The sequence below is a fragment of the Clytia hemisphaerica genome, unplaced genomic scaffold (assembly GCF_902728285.1).
Source record: "Clytia hemisphaerica strain Z4C2 unplaced genomic scaffold, Clytia hemisphaerica genome assembly, whole genome shotgun sequence".
Lineage (NCBI taxonomy): Eukaryota > Metazoa > Cnidaria > Hydrozoa > Leptothecata > Clytiidae > Clytia > Clytia hemisphaerica.
In genome coordinates, this window is record NW_027103286.1 from 1,292,406 (window position 1) to 1,316,768 (window position 24,363).

A 24,363-nucleotide genomic window follows, 5' to 3' on the forward strand; every position below is an offset into this window, starting at 1 on the left:
GTCAAAATTTTAAAGAAATGTTTGTTGTCATCATTTTTCATAATTATACAATGAATTTTTTTAAAGATATTCATAAATCTCCTTTCAATTTTGAAAAGCTTTAAGCCCGTTTCAAGTCTTCTTTATTTCTTAGGGTTTTGAATTTTTTAATCAATAACCTTAATATTTTTACAGGTCAGTGAGTAGACTAGAATAGAACAGCATGGATTTCATCAGAAGCACATGGCCGACTTTAACTGGAGGAAGGATTTGGTAGAAATTTCTTGATACAGATAGAACTGAGGATTAGTTAGTAGTTACAGTCAAGTTGCTTGTCCATTTTTTTATTTACAATTATAAATATTAAGATTTTTTTCTCTTTTATTTTTAGAAAAAACCTAGACCACAAAAATAATATCAAATGTCTTTTGCAAGAAGTTTATTCAGGTTTTCAAAGTCCTGTGGGCAAGCTGTTGTTTGTTCAACCTCATCTAAGACTGTCATAAGAAAGCCAATACAAAATTTTGCACCCAATAATATATCCAGGTCTATTTTACAGTCAAGCTGTAGATGTTTTCACACTGAAGGTAACAGAACAAAAAACCTTGCCTTGTAGGGCCACATTTTTGCACCCAAAAAGGTGCGCATGCTACGTTCAAATCATTGGGCTCCTCCTGAGAAAATCCAATATAATGGGGTGGACGACAGGAACTTTAAGACTAAAAATGCACTTGGAACTCTAGCTAGTCAGATTTCTGTAATGCTATATATATACCTAAGTTCCGCTCCATTTTGTAGTCATATAACATATACTGTACCAGACGTCCGCGCTCAATAGGATCGTTAAGTAATTCATCGATTACATATCGATCCGTCATCAAGCCGTTCCGATGATCGACCCTATCGAGCGCGGATGTCTGGACTGTAACAAAATGTGTCAATTTTTTTTTTTTTTGAATTTCAAAAAAATATTTCAATCTGCTGCCCCCTGTAATAGAAACTTTAACCCTAGGCTGCATTTTTGTAAATCTTTGACAGTAGGAAGAAGGACCCTGCCGACGCACCGGACTGTCCGGTGTATTTGTCCGGTGGCAAAAAGTATCCTTTCGCTACACCGGATGCAATAAGTCCAGTGTCAGAGTCCAGTGTCAGAGTCCGGTGTTGCATACAGGGAATTTTGGACGCCAGACATTTATGAAACAAAAAATTAAGAAACACCGGACCCACGCCGGACTTGTCATGTCCGGTGTTTTGATAGATTGTCCGGTGGAAAAAAATATCCTTCTTCAACACCGGACATCTGACTTCTTTAAGTCCGGTGTAGAGATTGTCCGGTGGTAAAAAAAATTCTCATTTTACACCGGACTTTCGCGTGTCCGGTGTTCGTTAAGTCCGGTGCGTCGGCAGGGTCCTTAGGAAGACTATATGTATATGTAGACCTTTTCCAATGACAATGTCATGTTTAAAAAAATTAATGAACACTAAAATAATCATGCATATCTTATCAAGTTATGACTTTTTTTAGGACTCAAAACTTTTTCATTAGAAAGAGAAACTGAGAGAAAGGCTAAACTTAGATTTTGATGAGTCATTCGTTGAGTTTGGTCCGCAATATCAAAAGTCATGCTTGAATAAGAAAATCATTTCTATTATTAAATTCTTATTGAACAGAGACAGTGAATTATTACCTTTCGCCCAAATAAAGTGTTTTATAAATTGCGACTAAAATTAGAAAATCTTGAAAATATCCAATTTATCCTGAAATTGGATCTAATTTTTGACCCCAAAATTTCGAGAGTGATGCTGATTGGGCTCTTCCAGAAAAAAAATTGAATATGGGGAGTGGAAGATCTAACACTTTTTGGAAATATACCTCCCCCCCCCCAGGACAAGCATAAATTGACCCCCGGGACATTCATAATTACCCTAATCAGAGCAATTTTGCCTGCTAAACAAGGCAAATTTTGTAGATTTTTCACTAATTCTAACTTATTTCTTGCACACCTGGTATTGTTAACCTGGCTTTAGGGTACTAAAATCTTTAGGCTTGAATTTAATTTGAGAGATTAAGATTATTCTAAACTTGTACTCAAAAAGTTTTTTGGTTTTGTTTTAGGTGACGGAGACTTGGCAAACTTTTTAAAAGAAGAAATTGCTTATGAAGAAGAAAATGTGACTGACGGGCCAGAATTGCATAATTTTACGGTATGATTATCGTACATTATTATCTGTAACAGTACTGTACGCACCTCTAAAAGTTTCCAGAGTCTTACTTAAGTCTTATAGTTTGTGGTTTATACAATTAGGGTGAAGTTTTCTTTTAGTCAACTTCCTGTAACCTCTATTGGGCTCTTCCAGAAAATGTTCGTACATGAGGGGTGGAGGATATTTTGTCTGGGGGGTAGCAAAAAATCATCAAAATTTTCCTTGTCCGGGGGGGTGGTAAATTTGCTCTGTCCGGGGGTAATTTGGGTTGTCCGGGGGGTCAACTGCACAGATATCTGTAAAGCCCGAAGGGCTAGATTTGCAGCTTTGTTCAAAAAGTGAAGCTCATCTTTGGAAGGATTTCCTACCAGAGTCACGTGACTAAAATATGCAATTTCACCGGTTTGAGAGATGTGAAATAGCGTTTGCCGCCTACGTTTTTTGATCTCGCGCTCCGAAAACAATTAAAATGCTAGATCCTATCCATCGGCACGAAATTTAAAAAGTCAAATTTTTGCTTCACTTTTTTTTGCTGGAGAAAGCTTAAAGTTGCAAATCTAGCCCTTCGGGCTTAGATATCTGTGGTCAACTGATGCTTATCCGGGGACCAAAAGTCACTTTGTCCGGGGGGTAAATCACTGAAAATTGTTATATCCTCCACCCCCCATATTCTAGCTTTTTCTGGAAAAGCCCATTATGATTTTGCTTCTAATTAAGAATTTGTCATGATAGACCGTTTGAAAAAAAAAATTTGAAATAGATCATTTTTCTTTTATACGTCATTTATAGACAATGAAATTGTATGACTTATATTTTTTAGGTGGATATCCAGGGTCCGAAAGTTAATTTGTCAAGAAACTTCAATGGAGAAAGGTAAAAACTTCACCAAATTTTTATTTAATTCTTGAGAAAGATAGAATGTGAGCTTAGCTATCTTAGCTATCTGGAGAAAGAATGTGGTCTACATATCTGCATTACTTTGGTTATTGAATTTCCTAATAGAAAAGGTTCACGAGTATATACACGTATTTTTTTTGTAAGAACATCCAAACATTTTGAAACCTCCAGATATTCTTAACTTTTTGAGTTTTTAAAGCCTAAAAATGTTTTTATTTTCATCAATGAGTGAGTGTTTTTATCCATTCTCCTAAGAAATTGGGTGTTTTAGGGTCAACAAAGCCTTAAATGTTCTTAACTTATTCTCAATATTTTGACCATTGAAGTCTTATGTTCTTATATAGTTTGTTCTTATAAAAGAAGAAACGTGTACCTTAACCCTTTCCGGACGCATGATTTCACGGTTATATGACGCAAACAAAAATTTGATTTTTGACTGGCTTCACTAAAATTGCAATAGAAAGTGATCGATAAAAGATATCACGATAAGTAATACCTTGTTTTTTTCACATGTAATAAGGGTTTTGAAATACCAAAAAAAAATTTTTAAATATGGCTGACACCTGGTCACGTGACCTAAAAATCGGCAGATTTTTTTTCGGAAAGGGAAGATTTTTGACTTTGAATAAAGAAATAGAGCTAAAGGCATTTACTTTACGCCTTGAACTTTGAATATGATTTAGAGATTTGAATTACTGGCCGGGTAAAAAAAATTTCATGTCAAAAGCTTTCCAAGAATCTGAGTAAAGTGATTTTTTGTCCAAATTTTTGAGCAATTTTTCCCTTACAGATTTAGCCTGAGTAAATTTACAACAAACATTGAAAATTTATAATTCTAGTTGTAAACAAGATATCGAAAAGCGGTTTTTTGCAGGTTACGGGAAATTTATGTCAAAATCATTATTCAAAACCATGTTATTGTATTTTGGCGCGAAAACTGTTAAAATCTTTTACAAAGCTATCCCGTGCGTCATATAGGAACACGATTCATGGGCCACCCAGTGGCCCGTGCGTCCGGAAAGGGTTAAGGGAAGAAATTTTCGTGGAATTTAATTTTGTGGTTGAGAAGAATTTTTGTTTAAAAAATATGGCTCATTTTGCCCCAAAAACACCAATCAATTCTATAGGTGATTTTTTAATCATGAGAATATTCTTGTTTCGCGGATTTGTCAAAAAACTGCGAAATTAAATTCCGCAAAAATTTGTTCCCTTAAAGGGGAACTTAACAAATTTTTGAAAATTCTAAAAGAGATTTTTTCAGACTCATACATTGATTTGAAACTGTTTCCAAAAGGTTTCCCCACTCAGTTCCTTCGTTTTTACTTCACATCGTTTAAAAAAGATCTCTCTTTATTAGATAAAAATGAAGGTGCGCGTCTTTTGTTAGAGGTCTGGGTAATACATCTGTTTATGACGCGTTATCGTTCAGAAAACGATTTTTTTGTAAAAATACTTAACCAAAAAAGAGGACAGATATATAGAGGAAAATATCTGTTATTCTGTGCTATTATAACCTTTAAATGTTCTTTAATTTTCAACGTTTTAAAATATAAGATTATTAAAATCTAATTTCAATAAGTCATTTAAAAGATATTCAAAACTCTTCAGATTTTGATATATATTACATTAGATTAGATACAGTGAAGTTATTACTGGCAAAGAAGTATTGGAAAATGAAAAGAAACAAGAGAGGTACTGTCAAAAACGTTTTAGAAGATACTGAACAACTTCAGTATTCTGTAGATTTAAGTGATGATGGCGATTTCAATGACAGTCCGGACTTGGAGTATTCTATTTCTGATTTATCAGAAAAATGTCTGTCAAGTGAAGACGAATACACACCAGACAACACGCCTAACGAACCAGGACCTTCACCTACATCGAAAACAGAACAATCGGATCTAGAAAGCTCTTCGTCATCAGACGAGTCAAGTTCAGACGAATCCATGCCCGATGGTTTGAGACCTTTTGACTTTGAGCCTGTCTGTAGTGCTCAAGAAATGTCTTGCAGCGAGGACGAGATATCAGGAAAAGAAAGTATCGCTAGTAATAATTCAAATGACGAACAAAAGCCAAGGAAAGGGAATACAGACTGGTGTCTTTGCGGAAGCTGCAAAGTCATGGAAACAGAGGTGGAAAGCTTGTGCTGTTTAGACACAAACGAAATAAAGGATGACTATTTTGAAGGGAATCAATGTATTTCAGAATCTATTGGTTTTGAAAGTGTCTGTCTTTCAAAACATTCTCTAAAAGCAGCAATCACCGCTAAAAAGTATTACAAACAAAATAATGATCCAAATAAAGACCAGAATCCTCAAAAGATTCCCAACGAAGCATTTCGTTATGCTGCCTATCGCCAGTTTGTTTTCTGGGTTTATGATAATCTACAACAAGGGGAACGAAAAGTGATACCGTCTTGCGCAGTATGGAAAATTAGAGAGCGTTTTGAAAAGTCAACAAACGAAAAATATGTGCAGTTTAAATTCAAAGAATAATAGATACATTTAATTTTTTTTGATGAGAGATAAGAAAGATATATTTTATCAAAATACTAACAATTTTAAAAATATTCTTAGACTAAAAACCTTGTTCGCATCTGCTCTATTGCTTCCTCCTTGTTAGGTTTATCTGTAGGGGCAATATTTGATGGTACATTTCCTAGTGATGGAAGAGAGTAGGATTCCTTTGAAAGTTGCATGTGCATCACTTCGTCCATTAACTGATACATGTACACGCGCTCTTTAGGCGATGCTATTTTCTTCATAACCCATGATTGTGTGACTCTCGAAAACTGCTGCTTGAACCTCCACTTGCCACTTTTTGTTTTGGCTTGGGATAGACCAACACCACTGTTGAAATCAAGTACAGCTAACTGTGCACGGGCAACCATTCCACGATAGGAGAACTGTAGGCGTTTAGGGCTGTACTTGTTATATAGCGAGTGATAGACCTCTAGAACTCCTGTATGGCTGAATTTGGTCAGATGTTTTAAGTCTTTCAGAATGGTCTTTGATTTTACAACTCCTTCGAGAGCTATAAAAGCTGGACTTGTTCTTTTCAGAAATGGCTTTGTTGATCTTTGTTTTTTTGAAAGCCTCTTGTGTGCACATCGCTTGTAGAATTTGTTGCCTTTCCAGGTGTGGCGATTTGTTATGTGGTTTAAAATGCTTACCCACTTTTCGGTCAACTCGTCAACGTTACCTTTCGAGGATGCACAGCTCCACCAAAAATGATTTATTATGGACTTAATCCATGCATTAATCTCAGAGCAAGACTTTTTGCGAGCTATTTTCAGGAGCATCTTCTTTATGCTACGTGCAAGGTGCCAGATATCGAATTGGTGATCTAAATAGTCCTTTGTTTCTCTTAAAAACTTTCTAATTTGTACGTGCCTGTCGGTAGTAAGGCTATCAATTGACACACCTCGATTCTCTAACCTTGCCAAAACCTTTTTACATCCATCAAGCTCCATCCTTGCTGAGTTGCCGCACATTTTTGAGTGGGAAACGTGAAAGTCCAGGATTTGTCCAGAAGTTCCATCCATGACAGTATAAGTGCCATATTTAGCGCTATAACCTGGGGAATCACAGCGACCATCGCCTAGTAGATTAACTTCTTTCCCCTTCTTTAGAACGTCGATCAAAAGTCTCCTGTTGGTTGTGTAAACGCGGTGGAGAGCAGGGAATAAAAGACAGTTCTGGATTTTACAGAAGGTAGTGCAACTTAAGAATGCAATGTTTGAAATGTTAGTTATTTCCTTCATCCGTTGAAAGGTACTTCCGCTAAACAAAATACCGGCAGAAATCATGATGTTTCCTGTAGCCATTCCACGGCTTAGAGGTTGCGAGTACCATTTCGTTGAATGGCTGTTGGTACAAAAAAGTTCAACTATAACCATCGTGCCTTTGACAAAAGTTTTCATGATCGTGGCAGAAGCACTGCAATGGAGACATCTTTGAAGCAGTGGTAAGAGACAGGACCAAAAAACTAAAAAGACCGCACTTTGCTCTGGTCGGGTATTCTCGTATGCTTTCGTCTCCTTTGTGGGCTGGTCTAATTCACTTTCACTATCCTCTTCTGTTGGTTCAAAATCTTGATCCTTCTCATTATCAAACGGGGCATCAGGTGTTGCTTCGGAAGTTTCTTCTAAGAATTCATCATCATATCTTTCAACAACAGTCATTGAAACATTATCGCTTGGTCGGAACGAAATGTCCGTGTTGATTGCTTGCGTTGTGAGTTTTGGATTCTTTACTTTCACTGGTATCTTAACCTTCAGTACGCTTTCATCTTTTTTGGTGGCAGAATTCGGAACGCTGGGAAAATGACTGGTATTGCACTGTGTTCGGATGCTCACCATTTTCACTGAGCGATTGCCAACACCTTTGTCTATGTACTTTTTTTGGATAGTAGGTTGATCATCTTTTGGAACTGGGGAAGTCGCATAAACAGCCTCGATAAACTGAGAGAAGAAAGGAGCAAAAAATAATTTAATATTCCAGTTCTTCAACTTCATACATCCCTGTATCAAGAAAAAGGTACGCTAACATCAATAATGGGATTACACCCATACCTTTATGAATTCCATGCTTTTCCATATGAGCATAATATTCCAAAATAAATTACTGTTTTAATAAGGCTCGAAGGTGGGAAGAGAGGAATTTCCCACCTCCCTTCAATAAGCTAACATCGTTGCATCAGTGATCACAGACAAAGGTCGTTTTCGTGTATGATTTTTTTTCACAAACCTGTTTTTTTGCATTATCATTTTCTCTCTGCATTGATGATAGACGGCGCTTTTGTGGTTTACTATGTATGAATTTGGTCGGAACAGCATCCTTTTTCAGTTTCATCTTGTTTTCACCTCTCATAAGTTCAGCCTGGATTAAGATGAGAAAGATATTTTACACATATCATGATTGTAACTCGACAAGGCGTCTTTTTATTTTGAAGTTAGAAATATGTATGTAGTTAAGAAGAAAAGCACTTACCTCAAGATCTTTCTCATAACAATCAGCTTCAAAATGATCTGAGCATATATATAGGTGTTTTGGAATCACTTTTCTTTTTATCTGTGCTAGCCATTTCTCTCTTAAAGATTTGTCTCTAGATTCAGCTGGAATCAGGTAAAATTTATGGTCAGGGCGAGTTGTACTTCTATTTGTGCAGTTAGGTGCTCCACAATTTGGCATTTTTTGAAAAATTTTGAACCTCCTTCACAATTAAAAACTTCAAAGAAAGAAGAAGAGAAAGCAGAAACTTTCTTCAAAATTTTAAATCGCTTAGACATTTTTATGGGTTTTATTAACAGGAAAGAGAGAAACATACTTTCTGAACGATGTGACGTCACGTAAATTGGCTTTAGCAAACAAAAAAAGGGGGATTTTTAAAGCGTATTTTGAAGAGAAGCGGTGAGAGTTTTTAAAGAATGTAATGGGTGAAACAGAGTTTTATGTGATTTTTATGTATAAACATACTAATTCCCACCATTAAAATAAAATTCCAAAAAATGTTAAGTTCCCCTTTAAGGTACGTGTTTTTTTTTTATTTCATGTAGAGTTGACGTCGTTTTCAATATCAATGAGAACGAGAATGTGGATGAAGGATTGAACATTGAAGAATCGGAATACAGTCAAGACCAAGATGATGTCTCTCTACCAGAGGTATAATATAACTCAATTTGAGTCAATACACCGTTTAGTAGTGTCGACTGCGCACGCGTCCAAACAATTTTCCATTGTTTTGATTTTAGTGATCGCGGGAAACTACGGGAGAGAGCGTAAAAAAACGGTAGGTAAAAATTTGGTTTTCATAAGGAAACTCAGCAGAAAAACTGTAGGTAAAGAACTCCTTTTAATCATAACTTCTTTTCCTCTTGGTGAATTTTTGTGAAATTTTCAGGAGAGATCCATAAAATTATCATTGATATCATGTTCAAATATATAAGTCATTCTTTTTAAAGGAAAGAAAAAAATTGACAATGTTTACATTCCTCTAACCTTCAACAGTACTAAAGTGTGCATTTTTACCTACCGTTTTCACGGTGGAACACGGTGGAGGAGGTGAGACTCCTAAACGGTGTATTTGAAAATTATATACTGCACATAAGCACGAATATAATATATATAAATCCTACTTACTCTAGGGGCTGAGTTATGTCTCGTATGCACATCGGCGTATAGTCATTTTTTCTTTTGATCATGAAAGTATAGTCCTTGAAGAGTCAGAAAACGTGTGTGGCGTTATTTGGATCAGGCACAAATTTCCATAATGCCGGATTTTAGATTTTCAACCCTTTCTAGCCCTATTGCTTGAAAAAAATTTTTTTTTAACTTTAAACATAGTAATATAATATACCAATCGATCACAAATTTTATGCTGATTAAGAAAAATGTCAGAACCATGGTCTGAAAGTTTCGTTATCTGGAGATATGAAGCAGTTTTGATTTTGATTTTTTGAAATGACTATTTTTGGTTCCAAATTTGCGTGGCTGTAACATTTGATTGGCTTACTTGATTTACTTGAAATTTTCGGAGGGTCTTGCCTACCGTTCAAATAATAAAATTCAGGAAAAGTTTTTTTTCTATATGAATTTCGAAATCCATAATGGCGGATTCAAAATTTTCTTTCGTCACATGGGCTCTTAGGCTCTGCTTGCCTAAGAAAAATATTTTTTGAGCTTAAAACCCTGCATATTATATACCAATCGATCAGAAATTTTATGCTAATTAAGAAAAAGGTCAGAAACATGGTCTGAAAATTTTTCTATCTCGAGCTATGAAGTACTTTCGTTTTCAAAGCTTAGAAAACGTAAGTACTTCGTATCTCTTGATAACGAAATTTTCAGACCATAGTTCTGACCTTTTTCTTAATCAGTATAAAATTTCTGATCGATTGGTATATAATATGCAGGGTTTTAAGCTCAAAAAATATCACTACATATTCCCCTAAGATAAGTCACATGTGCCCTATTTTATTTTCCTTATTAAGGTACAACTGCTTTATTAATGCAGGCCTTTACGTATTCATGTAAACTCATACTCATCAGAGACCCAAAAGACTTGGTTCTTCTAGAAATCAAGAATTGTTACATAAGTGAACTTATGTTGGCTAATTTGACAAGTCTAGTCAAAGTTGTCGTTAAATTTATTTTTTTTTTAATTTTTTTTTTAATTTTCCAAAATAACCCCTAAAATTCATCAAAAGGTCTTATCTCTCATCCAAATTGAAAAGTTTAACCATTAGCCTAAATAAGTTTTCGCTAAAATTATTTTCCCTTCGTGTTACAACATTATTCATAAAAAAAGTTTTTAATTCTTTTAGATCGTGTCTTATCCAAGCTTCCAAGTCAAGATCACGAAACCGTCGGGGAAGACATTGCATTTCAATGCATTATACAATAAATTATCAGAAGAGGAAGGACAAAATGATCCCGAGGAGCAGTTCGACCTCATCCGATTTGACAGTTTGAAAATTTATGACCAATCAATGAAAATGGAAGATGCATACGAAGCCGAGACTGAAAATATGGACGGTGTAAGTAGGGTCTTATTTAGTTGAACCGTTTTTAAAGTACTGTAAAGACTTCCTCTCTCTAATTCGATCTTCAAGGAACCAAAAGATTTCTTCGAAATAGGGAGAGATTGGAGTTACAGGGAGAATTTAACACTGCCTTCCAGCTGAGAAGACCAATGTTTTATCATTATAGAGGTTCGAAATAGAGAGAGTTGAGCAGGTCTTGCTTGGAGACCAACATGGTATGAACCCCCCCCCCAGAGATTAGGGGGGGCCTAATTTTTTTTTTACCATATTCTGGCTGGGGGCTGACAAAATTTAATTTTTTAGGGGGTACCTATATTGCTGGGGGGTCCTACAACTGCATGTGAAAGATCTGGGGGCTGGCTTTGTTTAAAATTGGGAGTAATCTTTTTCTGCTTTCAATCCACAGATTCATTGTTTTAGTCCAACTTTATTTTATCTGTTGATCCTTCTTACCTTAGGTTATTCTACTGGGGGCTGAGAGGTTTTATGTCAGGGGGTACCTAATATTTAGGGGGGGGGCTAAATTTTCTGGGGGGACCTAGAACCCCTCTGCATACCATGAGATATTTGTTATGTATTGTCTTGTAAAAGCAACGGATAATATATACTTGATCCGTAAAAAATCTCGGCCGTTCTTTTCAATTATTTTTCGACATTTTTAAGGTCAAAGCGTTCTATCTTGTTCTGTTTTGATGATTTGTTAAGATTCGTTTACTAGAATGTTACGTTGAGATTCTCTCCAGATCGATACAATCCTCACTTTTATGTTATCAATATGTCTTATACATACTCAACTTCCCAATCAATTATTGTGGTTTACTACCAAAATTTGCACTCCTGTGCAGTATTCTCTGAATTGGGTTAATACCTATTCCCACAGTTAGACAAGTGAAAGTTAGACTTGCGTAACCTTTCTGCATTTTTACCAAGTATTACCTACCTTAAGGGAACTTATTTTGGCGGGAACTAATTTTGGCGAGTGGCGAAAATCTTAAAAAAAATTTATTTTGGCGGGAACTAATTTTGGCGAATAGTAAATTTTTTAAATTTTTGCGGGAACTAATTTTGGCGAATGACAGCGTAAATCTGTTCTATTTTGCCTTATTTTGAGCAATTTTGATGAATTTCTGGGGTTATTTAGGCAAGGAAACAAAAAATTTAATTTTGACGGGAACTTATTTTGGCGAGTGCGCAAAATATTTAATTTTGGCGGGAACTAAATTTGGCGAATTTTGTCTAAATTCGCCAAATTCGCCAAAATTAGTTCCCGCCAAAATAAGTTCCCTTAAGGTATTCCCACAGTTAGACAAGTGAGAGTTAGACTTGTGTAACCTTTCTGCATCTTTACCAAGTATTACCAAGACTACATACTGTGAAAAGAAGTGAGACTTGATGAAATTGCTAACGCATTGGGCTCTTCCAGAAGATGTTCGTACATGGGGGTGGGAGTGAGGATATATTGTCCGGGGGTAGTGAATAAATTGTAAATGCGCTCTGTATCGGAGTCCGGGGTTCGACTGATGCTAGTCCGTGCGGTTAGACCTAGTTGTCTAGGCGGGGGGGGGGGGGTAAAATGTTACAATGCTAGAGGGTAAATTTTCTACAATGTTATACCCTCCACCTCCAATATTCAAATTTTTTTCTGGAAGAGCCCATTAGGATCTCTAAAAGTTTGTTTTTTTCATCGTCTTCAGGAACTGTACAGTATGTTAATGACGACATTACTGGAGCGTGGAATTACCGGAGCTTTCGTGAACGACCTCCTGGATTTCAGTACGGCCTCAGAACACAAACAGTACGTCAAATTTCTTAAGGAATTACAGGTATTCGCAAAAGAAAAATGAAAATATTACATGGAAACTTTTCTATTTTTTATATATTTCTTATTCGCTTTGTAGATATAGAAGTTTATAGTAGTGCATCATATTTTTTCTTGGCAAATAAATAGTTAAATTTACAATTTACAATATTTTAGTGCACTTATATAATATTTGTGTCTTAACCTCAATTTCGAAAATAACCCCTAAATTTTTACTGAAACGTTCATTTTTAGGCCATGTCATTCACAAAAACGTTAAAGTTTGGTATCGTTAATGCGGAAATTTTTCCCTTAATTTGTGTTTAAAAATTCGTCCAAGAAAGTGAAGAAGAAAATAATGAACTTCTTGTAGAATAGCGCTATAATTACCATTTTTACAAGAATGAAACTTCAATCTTAGATCAGCAACACTGTGGAAAAAAAGAATTCAGAATTATTAAAGCTTGGGGACACGAGAAGTTTTTTTTTTCGAGTTGGTGCAATGGAACATGCTCCATCCCACTAACCTGAAACTTTTTCTTGATGTTTAGTGGGGGAAATCTGAAAATTTTTTGCCTTTGAATAAAAGATTTTCAAGAAAATGCACTATGAGGATGGATTTTTCACCCAAATTCAAATTTGACTAAATTTTCTCAAAACGTGAAGGTCAGATTTGGTGAGCTTTTGAGAGTGGCGATTGATTAAAGCAAAACAAGCGTCAATTATAAATATCTACCTTGCTTTTTATATAAGTTTGTTTTTCCTGTGTATTACAAGAAATTAGTGAATTTCAAGTCCTTAACAAAGGCGAAATCGACGGGAGTGTTGAGATGAACATTGAACCGTGGGTAATTAGCGTAAACCATAACATTGTAAAACTGTGTTGCATTGTGGTTGATCAGACTGTGGATTATGGTTCCATTGGCTGACACGCTGTAACTGGGATAACAAAGGAATAAATGTATAGTGTAATGTCTGTTCCAATATAATCTACAGCGGAGAAAAACTTTTATGCCACTTTTTAGCCTGCTAAAAGACTAATAAGTCAAAGGACAAATGTTTCATGCCAATCCAAGAAGTATTTGTCCCTCTAAGTTATCTTTTCATGTGAAAATTCTCAATTTTACGTCTTGATTCGCGAAAGTTTACGCTCACGAAAAATAATTTTACCTTAAATTCGCGAAAGTAAATGTCGTGAATTTCGCGATTTTTCGTCCTCGCAAAAGTTTCTGCTCGCGAAAGTTTGTACGCCTAAAGTAGCGGCTGCGTATCGTGTATAAAATCCCCGTCCGAGAGTCTTTGTTTTTTTTTTAGTTTAGAAACTTGATTATAACTAAAAATTTGAATGGTTAGAGGTTAATACAATCATTGGATTTTTGAAACTTTTGAAATAGGTTACCCCAAAATTGGCGTAACTATCGGACGGGAACTCTATACACGATACGCATCCCCTGTATCAAAACCCGGGGGCAGTGGGTTTACCAACACTGACGGTATGTGCGGCGAAAAAATTGGCTCTTAGAATCGTACCCTTACAGTGCAGAAAAAAATCGGTGAAATTCATACCCTTACAGTGCATTTTTTCAAATTTTAAACTCTTAGAGCAAAAAAATTTTCGGGCAAAAGTTAGCAATCTTTCCTAGATTTGCTGAAATTTCCACTCAAACAGTGCATTTATCAAAAGTCTAAAGTCTACCGTTACAGTGCATTTCTGCTATTTTGAAAAACATACCCTTAACCGCCGCACATACCCGTCGGTCAATTTGCCTGACTGCCCCCCCCCCGGGTATCAAAATAAATTCTGGGGATGTTTTATCACCTAAAAAAGTTCAACGGAAGAACATAAAAAGAGGTGTACTAACCTGGGGAATATTTAGGCAAAAATGGGTGCTGGGTATGTGCGGACAGTAAGGGTCGGCTTTTTCACCCTTCAAAGTCTCTCTAACGGTAGGAAAAATCAGAAAGTTTTGAATTAGTCTCTCTAAGGGTCGGAAAATTCACCATTTTAGGCAATTTTTTTGATTTCAGGTGAAAAAATTATAAAAAAATCTCTAAGGGTACCACTTTTTTCAAAAAATCGAAGGAAATTTTTCAAAAAAGTCTCTCTAAGGGTCACCTTTTCAGCAAAAATCAACCTCTCTAAGAGTCGGTTTTCGGAGGTCCCGTCCGCACATACCCCTCATCCGCCAGCCCTAGTACCCCCCTCCCGGGTGTACTAATACTAACCTATATTTTCCATTTGATAAATACCGCTGTTGTATCTTGAAGTTGGTATAATAATGAAGTCCAATATTGAAACCGAAGTCAGTACTGGGTATATTGTTAACAGTTGTTACGAAGAAGATTTCGCCAAGAACGAGGTACACTGCTGGACATCTAAAAAAATAATTTTTCGAACAATTTTGTAATACTTATATCAGGGATATGTTATAGCGGAGCTGGATGAAGGACGAGAATTCCTTAGCGGATTGCTTCTTTGTCTTTTCTATTGTAAACTGTTCATAATAGAAATCCATTTCTGTCCCCTAGAGTGTTCTGTTTTTATAAGAAAAATGAAGCAGACAAAGTATTCATGCAGTACGTTTGCATATATTTTGCTATGATGTTCCCGCTTTTCATCAAAATAATATTTGCAAAAAATACCTCAAAAGCTTCTCTGTAAATGAAATCTAATTTTATCAGCGTGTGTTATGAATTTGAGAAGCTTTCATGATTTCTCTTTAAAAATTAAATATTTTGACAAATATTGTTTCAATTGACTTGAAATTTTTTCCCTAATCAGACATACCGACTTGCTATCTGAAAATATCAGTTAGAAAGTGAGGCACCCCGCGGTGTAGCGCGGTATTTCAAATGAAAAAAAGAGCTATTTATAATCTTACAGAAGAAAGTTCTTATAACTTTACAATGTTTTTCATTTTTTTAAATTGTCATTCACCAATTTTTTACAGACCCTCTTGATAATTAAAAGTTTTTAATCGTGAACAATAAATGCAGCAGCAGAATCATTGGCTAAAAAGAAACCCAAATTTCACGAATTTGTAATTAAAAAAGTTTAATTCCATATCAAATTTTAATGTCAGGGACAGAGATAGAACAAGGCTTTTTCAAATGTGCGTTATCCAGCTCCGCTATAAGATATCCCTCTACTTATATAAAAAAATCCATGAAAGAATGAAGGCTCGCAGTTTCTCTTAGGTTCCAAATAAACGCCCCCTCCCCCCGCTTGTTAATTTTTCAAAAATTTTCCAACCACCACTCCCCCCTCCCGCTTGTTAATTTTTCAAGAAATTTCCTTTGGTGGTGTATCTTTTACCGACCTAAAAATATATTTTCGGAAAATTTTTCTAAAAGCTTTCTTGTCTCAAAATCTTGAAAAAAGTGCTTTTTGACCTATTTTTCATCCCAATTGTTCATAGAAAAACAGCTACAGTATGTGGCCCCCAAAACGGCGATCAAATTTGAAACTTCTCTCAAATCTGGAGGAAAAGAGATTTTACAAAAATTTTTGCTGCATGAAAACCTTTAACATCTCTACTTTATTTCCTGGAAGTTCTTTTTCAAAATTTTCAATTTCAACAATATTTTTCAATCGCTTAAAGATAGGTAGCTTTTTTCTAATGGCCCCCAAAACGGAGGTTTGAAATTTTAGCGATTTCTCGAGATATCTTTAAGATATGAATACAAAATTTTGACCATAGTTTTGAAATATGATTTAGAGGGTTTTGGGCATAAATTTATTTGATAAAATTTTTACAGTATACCCCTGGTTGTCAAAATGCAGGTTTGGGGCCCCCAAAACGGAGGTATAGTTAAAATCAAATTATTAAGCCCGGTGGTAAAAGGGGGAAAAACTATGAATATTTGTGTTTTCCCTTAAATTTACGAGCCGATGGATGTAAAATTTATGATTTTTATGAAATATTTCAAGATTTTCAATATTACAAAGTCCAAACTGAAAATTTAGAAATTTTCAAAATGACAATTTTGATTTAACAACGTCTTAATCAAGTTCTTGAAAACAAATCTCTTTTGAAAATAGTTCCATTCATGTATGGAATAAGCTGTGAAAATTTTAGAAAAAAAGCTTAACTGAAACTGAAAATATTAAGCTTTAAAGATATTTTTCTCCTATATTTTGCAAAAAAATGACAGAATTTGCCGTTTTTGCTGATTCAGCGAAAAATTTTATATATAATGTTAATTTTTTGTTGTAAATTATTAACTCAAGGTGATAGGAATAGAATTCCAAGATTTTTTGCTTTTTCTCATATTTAGAATTTTCGGTTTTGTCAATGCTGATTCTAGGGCTCCAAAATACTGGTTGACCTTCATTGCATTTTCTGAACGGCATTAGGTGTAGAAAGTTTCCTATACCCCATTTTCATAACTTATTTTCAATATCCAAGGAGCTAGAGTGAGTTATATGCAATTTTTATCTAATTTAAGTGTTAAAATATTTCCTTTAGACGCAAATATGTTATTTTGAATCCGTCTCAAACCAGCAAAAACATGCTCATTTTTAAGTATAACCATCATTCTTTCAAAATAAACAAAAATCGTTTAATTCTGATAAATCTACAAGTCAGAATCTTCTTTTTAATGAAAACCTCTGTTTTGGGGGCCGTCTCCGTTTTGGGGGCCATATACTGTATTACTTTTGATGCATCAATTTAGAAAAATTTTCCGAAAATTTTAAAACAGTTCAATATTCGTTGTGGATAGTTTGAAAAAATTTCGAAACAAAAAGGTTAATTACCCATTAAAGCTTTTTATAAAAGAGGGTGATGCAACATTATATTACATTAATATTAACGTCTTTTTAAAGTTCATAACGTCATTTTTGCATTTAAATTCTTAATTACTTTTATGGGATTTGATCAAAGAGCAATTTGTAAAGGCAATTCTTTGTTAAAAGTGTGAGGGGACCTGAAAGATAACTTTCATGCTCAATGATACCAAAATCAATTTTTGACTATGGTCAGAGCCCTTAATAAACTCCTTAAAGTCCTAATAAGGTCCGGAGGGGTTCGAAAATTTTCGAAAAATTAACAAGCGGGGGGGGCTGTTTAATTGGCTACTAAATTATCGTAATGTTACTTCAGTTGAAATAATAGACAGACCTTTATGTTATGATTCTCTATCGCTGACTCTTTTTAAAAGGCATTGATCAACGACGCAAATAAAAATATCAACTTTGAACTTAATCCAAGATTTTGGATTGTCGTCATGGTTACTTTTCTCTGCGTTGATTGCGCGAGCGCTGAATAGAATCTCGCTTGGTCGGCACAGGTCGATATATAATTTCAACATGTGCTTTTCACGGTATAATGTCTCATGATCTAGCCATCGAAATAATAATATGTGCACATACCATTTCTGTTACACGTTTCTTATGAGAATATACTTTATACGAATATTTATGATAAAATCGGCCAAAAAATTAAGAATATCGTAAGAATAACGGCATCATGGAATTTGGCAACTGAGCCTGGCCATTTTTAGAGCATTTTACAAATAAATTGCCAATTATTCCGCAGCAATGCTTAAAGGTTAAAAAAATGTCAGAGCTTTGCTTGATTTTGTTGATGATGCTAGATTTTGGCTGGGTTTGGATCCAAACCTAAGAATATCTTAGGAATATTTCAGGATGATTTTCCTTAAAAAGTTAAGAGTATTCATGATGAATTGAAAAGCACTTTGATCTTTTAAGGACATCAATAATTACTTTATCATTTGTAAAGGAAATATAAATCCGCATCTTTGCGGCTCTTGTTCTTATTTTTAAAAAGCGTGTAGAACTTTTCAATATCCATCTTTTGGTAGTTTGAAATGTAAATCTTACTGGTTGATTAATGACGTTAGCAGGAAACATGGCGGATTTTATTTACCGTTTCGAAAAAAAAACCCCTTGCCATTTTTCGCGATCTTTTAAAGGAAAACGTTGAAATTTATTTTTGAAAACTTTTTAAAAATCTTGTCTGTAGGGGTTTGTATTGAAAATTGTCGTCATAACATGCTCCGAAAAAGATTTTTGAATCGACTGCAGTTGGCAACACTAGCTTCATTGGGAAGCATTTTTTCGTTTTTTTTTAGTTTGATCTGTTATTGGTCCAGCGCGCAGCAGAATGGACCTTTAAAAAGCAACTGATCGAAAAGATTTTGTCTTTGTCGGAGCCTGTGCGCGCAATAAATTAACAAGTCCAGGCTAAACCAACCGCCGATCTAGATTTTTTGCCCCGCCTACCCGCGCGATGTTTGACCTATGTTTTGGATTGAATTGGTAGTAGAGTCAAATTTTCCGGTTAGATTAAAGGGTTCTTTCAGGTAGGGTTAGGGCTAGGGCTAGGGTTGGGGATGGGAGTTAACCCCTATGGTTAGGGTTTTAGCCCCCGGGTAGAGTTTGAAGTAAATACCATGTTTATAAGGAACTTTGAACTCCTTAATGCAGTCGTGACTCGATGACCGAGTGGTTAAGGCGCTGGCATTCTAATCATAGGTGCTTTGAATATAGTGGGTTCGAATCCCATCGGCGGCAAAAGTCTCGAAATTTCGGGAAATGCATCAAAAACTTTCTTAAAAAAATATAAAGAAAGTGTCAAAGAATAGAAGCTCAGACTGGAGGTTGGGAAGGAAATTTTTTTGCGTCACTTAAGGAACCCGGTACGAACAACATTCGGCCCTATTGCCACGTCAGCTGGACCTTCACGCCGCTCCGGCTTCTTGTTAAGTCTAATTAAGTCTGTTAGTTATTGCTGATGGCCAGCACGAACATTTTTACCATCACAGCTCATATTTCAAGTTAAAGAGTTTTCACGGTTGTTAACTCACACATCACCAACAGCTCCAAACTCATTACCAGTGGCCGTGAAATGAATGAGACTGTGTACTGAATGGTATATGGGATCTTTTGTTAGCTTGATATCAAATTCAACACTCCACTCTGTAGACATTCTTGGGATCACAGCCAATAAAGTGCCAGCAGAAGGATTCCTTTCTAAATAAGAATTGGATTTTTTGAGCAGTAAATTTTAGAATTTGAATGTCAAACAATTGAAAGCATTGATGTCCCATACACCTTTTCGACCATAGTCGCGCGGTCAAGCGTGTGCCACTTTATTATTGAATTTACCACCCTAAACTTGATCAAATTCTTTTTTTAGACTGGGACGGTTGTAAAACGGACAAAGATTAACCGCGCTACGGTCAAAAAGGTGTATTAGAACGGGAAATTATTTTTCATACTCTAATTGACGACTATTGCAAGTTTTATCCCTTCCATCCCTTAAATCAAGGTTTTCTATTCCCTAGGCAGGGAGGAGCGCACTATTCTATGTTAGCAGTCTCCTCTTTGTGAAATATATCAAGTGGGTCAATGAAGCAAGTGTGTTCGATTAGCTAAAAAGAAAATTCGTAAATTGATCAAGATTCATACAAGAATATCTTTCCCTGATAATAAATAAACTGACAGTTTTGAGAATACACGTTTTTAAAAGAACAAACTATATGAGCCCCCCCCCCAGCGTGAATGCATGAAAATAAAAAGAAATTGCGTGAATGCGTGAATTGGAAAGCTTTGCATGAACAAAAATTGCGTGAATTGCGAAAAAACATTGCGCGAATAAGTGAATTTTGGAAAAAAAATTGCGTGATTGCGTGAATTGAAGGTCCGCTGGGGTGGCCTCATATGAGAACATAATACTTCAATAGCCAAAATAATAAAAGCACGTTTAAAAACATTTTAGGACTTCGTGGACTCTAAAACACCCTACTTCTCGAAATTGCACAAAAATACTCACAAAATGGTGAAGAAAATAAGAACAGGTTGAGAACATTCTTTGGCTTAAACTTAAAAAAATTAAGAGCATCTGGAGGCTTTAAAAATTGTGGATGTTCTTATAAAAAAATTGTGTATACACCAAAAGAATTCTACAGTAGTAAGTTTTCAATACTTTTTACCTTTATCAATGAATGTGATAGGGCTTACACCGTGGTTATTCAACGGCTTCTTCGATTGCTAAAACAAGAAAACCAAAAATCAATGTTTTTCGTCAAAAATTTCATCATCGAAAAACCAATGTTTAAATCTCAAGTGTAGCAAATTGGATGCTTTTCAAACTTGATAAAAACATTTTTTTCTGTAAATAAATCTAAAATTCTGGCACATTTTAGCCCTTTTTATTATAAGTCATAATTAGTCCGAAAAGATTGAGACATTGAAAATACACTTACACATTTCATTGTATTTACCATTGATATAACGTGTACAAAACACTGGATACTTATGACCAAAATTAATGTCTTTCCTTTCATTTTTTAGAATATCAAATACTTGAGTAAAAGTTTACCAAAGGATCACTTTCTGGTAGAATAGTAATAGATTAATGCCAACGTTTTTCACCAGCTAAAAAATACGTCTAAACCAGACGATTGGTTTAAAATCTTTTGAATTAAATTAAAATTTCTCTTCGCCGAAAAATTGTATATATAAAATCGATGCTGGATATGTTCTCAAAAAAAAGGTATTTTTATGTTTCATATATCATATGTAATAAATTTTTCATTAGATTATATCGAATTTGATAACTTTCAATTATTTTCAAGATGTTTTCATTTCTTTCTTGTATACACCCAGCTGGCACGCAGCGTTGTTTCAACGTTCATTTAACGTTATACGGACATTGGGATTGCCTTTACCACGTGACCCTAGGTGCTTTACCCAGCTGGCACGCAACGTTGTTTCAACGTTCATTTAACGTTATATGGACGTTGTGAACGTTGAAACAACGTTGTGTGCCAGCTGGGCAGATACTCAGGAAACCGAATGAAGAGCTGTATAAGAACTCTGAAGGCTGTATGATCCATCAAGTTTCAAGCCCGAAGGGCTAGAGGCGAAACTTTAACCCTTCTCAGGCAAGAGAAATTGAAGCCACTTATTTCCCATCCGAAACGCGCATAGAACGCGTCGTAATCATGACAACGGATTGTATCTAGTGGTTCCTTTGTTTCTTAGGACTATATTCTTTGAAATCTAGCGATAGATTTTAGTTTCAATCCGGCGTTTGTATAAAAACTACGCGCGGGCGTTCTGGATGGGAAATAAGTGGTTTCATTTCCCATCCAGGAGTCTCGCCTCTAGCCCTTCGGGCTTGAAGCTCAATGGTGTGATCGGATGAAAGGACACTCTGAAAGGAAAGACCGAAAATGTAATCTCAATGATATCAATGCCTGACTTGAAATTATAATAAAGGCATTCACTTAAAACACCCCTGTCTCACAACCCCGATGGCAGTTTTTCCATTAGTGGGGATGAAAATTTTTATCGAAATCCCTATTGTCCTATGGAGATTGTTCTCTACTCAAAATTGCAGTTGGAATGGTTTTGGAGTGGGATGAAATTAAAGACAATTTCCCAGTGGGGTTGAAATTGTAGGGTATTTTTCCAACGGGGACGAAATTTGGGGCAAATTTTCCAGTGAGGCTGTGACACAGGGGTGTTTTAAGCAGCAAACTTCTTCTAAAAGAGCCAAGCCAACCCAATCAAAGTATTCAAATTAAAAGATATCATTTTTGAAGTTTTTTTGTTCACTGTACAAGCAAGATGTCAGCTCTTCCTTTGTCGTGGTTATCTTCGATATTTCAAATGAATTCTAGTCCATGAGCCATGATAAGTTTGTCGGCTGGACATTCGATTCGAAGAGGGTGGATGGTTTCCCATTTATGAGAAATGTCGTATTTGCAAAAGACAAATACTGTAGTACACGTTTATTGAACAAACCATATGAGAACATAAGGCTTCAATGGCAAAAATGTTAAAAACAAGACATTCAACAAAAACAACATTTAAAGGCTTTGCGAACTCGAAAACAACCGATTTCTTAGTAAAATGGGTAAAAAATGGTAGCAAATGGTGAAAATAAGAACATTATAAGAACATTTTTAGGCTTAAAACCCAAAAAGTTAAGAACATCCGAAGGCTTAAAAAATTTTGGATATTCTTATAAAAAAAACGTGTACTTCTTTCTGTTTCGGAGAAAAACAATATTGACTTGACTGGTTGCAAAGGACAACCCCATGTCACAGACACGGTGGAAATCTCTATATTCACTAGGAAAATCGGCTAATGAATCGTCCCCAGTGAAATTTGTCCCTGTCGGAAAACTTACAATCAACTCCTAGTTTCTAGAATCCTCACTGGACTTTTGAGTTGCAAACAATTGGAAATCCATCTTCATTTAAATCAAGACATTTTTGATTCCATTTGTTTCCAACCCTTTTATCTTATCCCCTTTTGCTAGATATTTCTCACCGGGTCACTGAGACAGGGGCGTCAAGGAGGAAGATAAGTGAGAGACTGCTTCTGGCTGAAATTTTCTTTTTAATGATACTCTTAGGTGCCAAATAAACGGTCCCCCCCGCTTGTTAATTTTTCGAAAATTTTCCAACCCCCCGGACCTTATTAGGACCCCCCCGTTTATTAATTTTAAAGAATATTTTCACTTGGCTAAAAGAAGTCCCCTTATTTTGCTCCAAAAAGCCTGATTTTAGCCTATATTTACCTTATTTTTGGGTTTTCATAAGTACAATTTCCAACCCCCCCGGCAATTAGGTCCCCCCCGTTTATTGAAATTTCAAAAATTTTCCAACCCCTCCGTTTATTCGAACCCCCCCGTTTATTTGGCACCTAAGAGTACCCGCTTTTTCTTTAATAAAAATATTCTTTATAAAAGTATCCATGATGAATTGGCCGAAAAATTAAGAATATGCTAAAAATATCACCATCATGTAGTTCGGCGGCAGAACCTAAGAATGTCATTTTAGAGCATTTTCAACTGTAAATTATCCCCAAGCAAGGTTCAAAACTTTCACGAAAATGCCATTTTATGCTTTAGTAATATGACATGTTAAATTTAGGTTGAATTTGGATCTAAACCTAAGAACACCGTAAGAATAGTTTAGGATGATTTTTCCCAAAAAGTTAAGATTATCCATTATGAAATAGAAAAAGACTTGTTAAAAAAAAAGCTTGCTGTTAAAGCTGACTAGGGGGATATTTCAATTTTGAAATATCTCTTCACTTTCATTTTCATTTTCAAATCCTATGAAAACATGAAACAAGCCAATGATATATTCAAAAATCTCATTGAAATTAATGATATTAAAACCCAAATAAATACCTATATTAGTCACGTGTTCTCTTAGTCATCTAATTGGTCGTCTCCAAGGGGGAATGGGTCTAGTGGTATGTCGAGTGCTCAAGCAAATCCAAAAAATTATTGCTGCCAAATAACACCGGGGTGAACCTTTTATCTTTCAGAATCTTCAAACAGAATCTGAGTATCTTTATTGGTTGAGTATCTTTATTGGTTCGACTGTGAGAGACATTTTTGTAAACCATACATTTGGGCTTTTTCCGACAGGTGTACTCAAGCGAAACCAAAAAGAATTATTGCTGCCAAATAACACCAGGGCGAATGATAAGCGCTATCCAGTTTATGGAAAATTTATTAGTGGAAAAGGGTGTGTCTCTTGTGTCTTTCTGTTATCCATTGTAAAAGATAAGGAAATTTTGACGTCACCTGCCAGATAGAATAACATAACAGTAAAAATCTATTCATAATTATTAAAATAGGGAAATTCTAGCCACCCCCGATTACTATTTTGAAAATATCCCAGCTATCTTAATTGGCTGTCGATAACAACTGAGTACAGAAAAAGGGCTTTAATCAAATGCGAAGAATTTCTCAAAAATTTAGAAACAAAGATAAATTTAGGCGTAATTTCCAAATAAATGGATAAAAAAAGAACTTTTCTTACCTAATGACACTTCTGGCAATTTGTTTTAAACCAAAGCACGATTATCCAAATACAATATACGATCAAAAAACACTGAAAACTGCAAATTATAGACCAGAAAAGTCTGCGATTTCGAGGAAACTTC

The 24,363-nt window shown here is 35.4% G+C and overlaps 3 protein-coding genes across 4 annotated transcripts; 1 reads left to right on the forward strand and 2 right to left on the reverse strand.

Moving 5' to 3' along the window:
- Window positions 1-370: 370 nt before the first annotated feature.
- Window positions 371-12,591, forward strand: LOC136806233 (complement component 1 Q subcomponent-binding protein, mitochondrial-like). The gene is made up of 6 exons (XM_067062794.1): window positions 371-566; window positions 2,096-2,184; window positions 3,005-3,057; window positions 8,639-8,744; window positions 10,406-10,618; window positions 12,319-12,591. The coding sequence occupies exons 1-6, from the start codon at window positions 401-403 to the stop codon at window positions 12,466-12,468; spliced, it is 777 nt and encodes a 258-aa protein (XP_066918895.1). The 5' UTR covers window positions 371-400; the 3' UTR covers window positions 12,469-12,591.
- LOC136808033 (uncharacterized) lies at window positions 5,572-8,273 on the reverse strand. Its single transcript, XM_067064656.1, has 3 exons — window positions 8,073-8,273; window positions 7,830-7,961; window positions 5,572-7,543 (listed from the first exon to the last, which is right to left on the reverse strand). Exons 1-3 carry the CDS (start codon window positions 8,271-8,273, stop codon window positions 5,654-5,656), a joined length of 2,223 nt encoding a protein of 740 aa, XP_066920757.1. The 3' UTR covers window positions 5,572-5,653.
- A 41-nt stretch (window positions 12,592-12,632) lies between the features above and the next one.
- Window positions 12,633-20,859, reverse strand: LOC136806242 (uncharacterized). 2 transcript variants are annotated; one of them, XM_067062808.1, is made up of 6 exons: window positions 20,655-20,859; window positions 20,382-20,439; window positions 19,254-19,419; window positions 14,649-14,798; window positions 13,159-13,361; window positions 12,633-12,853 (listed from the first exon to the last, which is right to left on the reverse strand). In XM_067062808.1, exons 1-5 carry the CDS (start codon window positions 20,733-20,735, stop codon window positions 13,193-13,195), a joined length of 624 nt encoding a protein of 207 aa, XP_066918909.1. In that variant the 5' UTR covers window positions 20,736-20,859; the 3' UTR covers window positions 12,633-12,853; window positions 13,159-13,192. The 2 variants fall into 2 exon arrangements, with proteins under 2 accessions (XP_066918909.1, XP_066918903.1); XM_067062802.1 differs by lacking the exon at window positions 12,633-12,853 and having other exon boundaries at window positions 12,862-13,361.
- Between the last annotated feature and the right edge of the window lie 3,504 nt (window positions 20,860-24,363).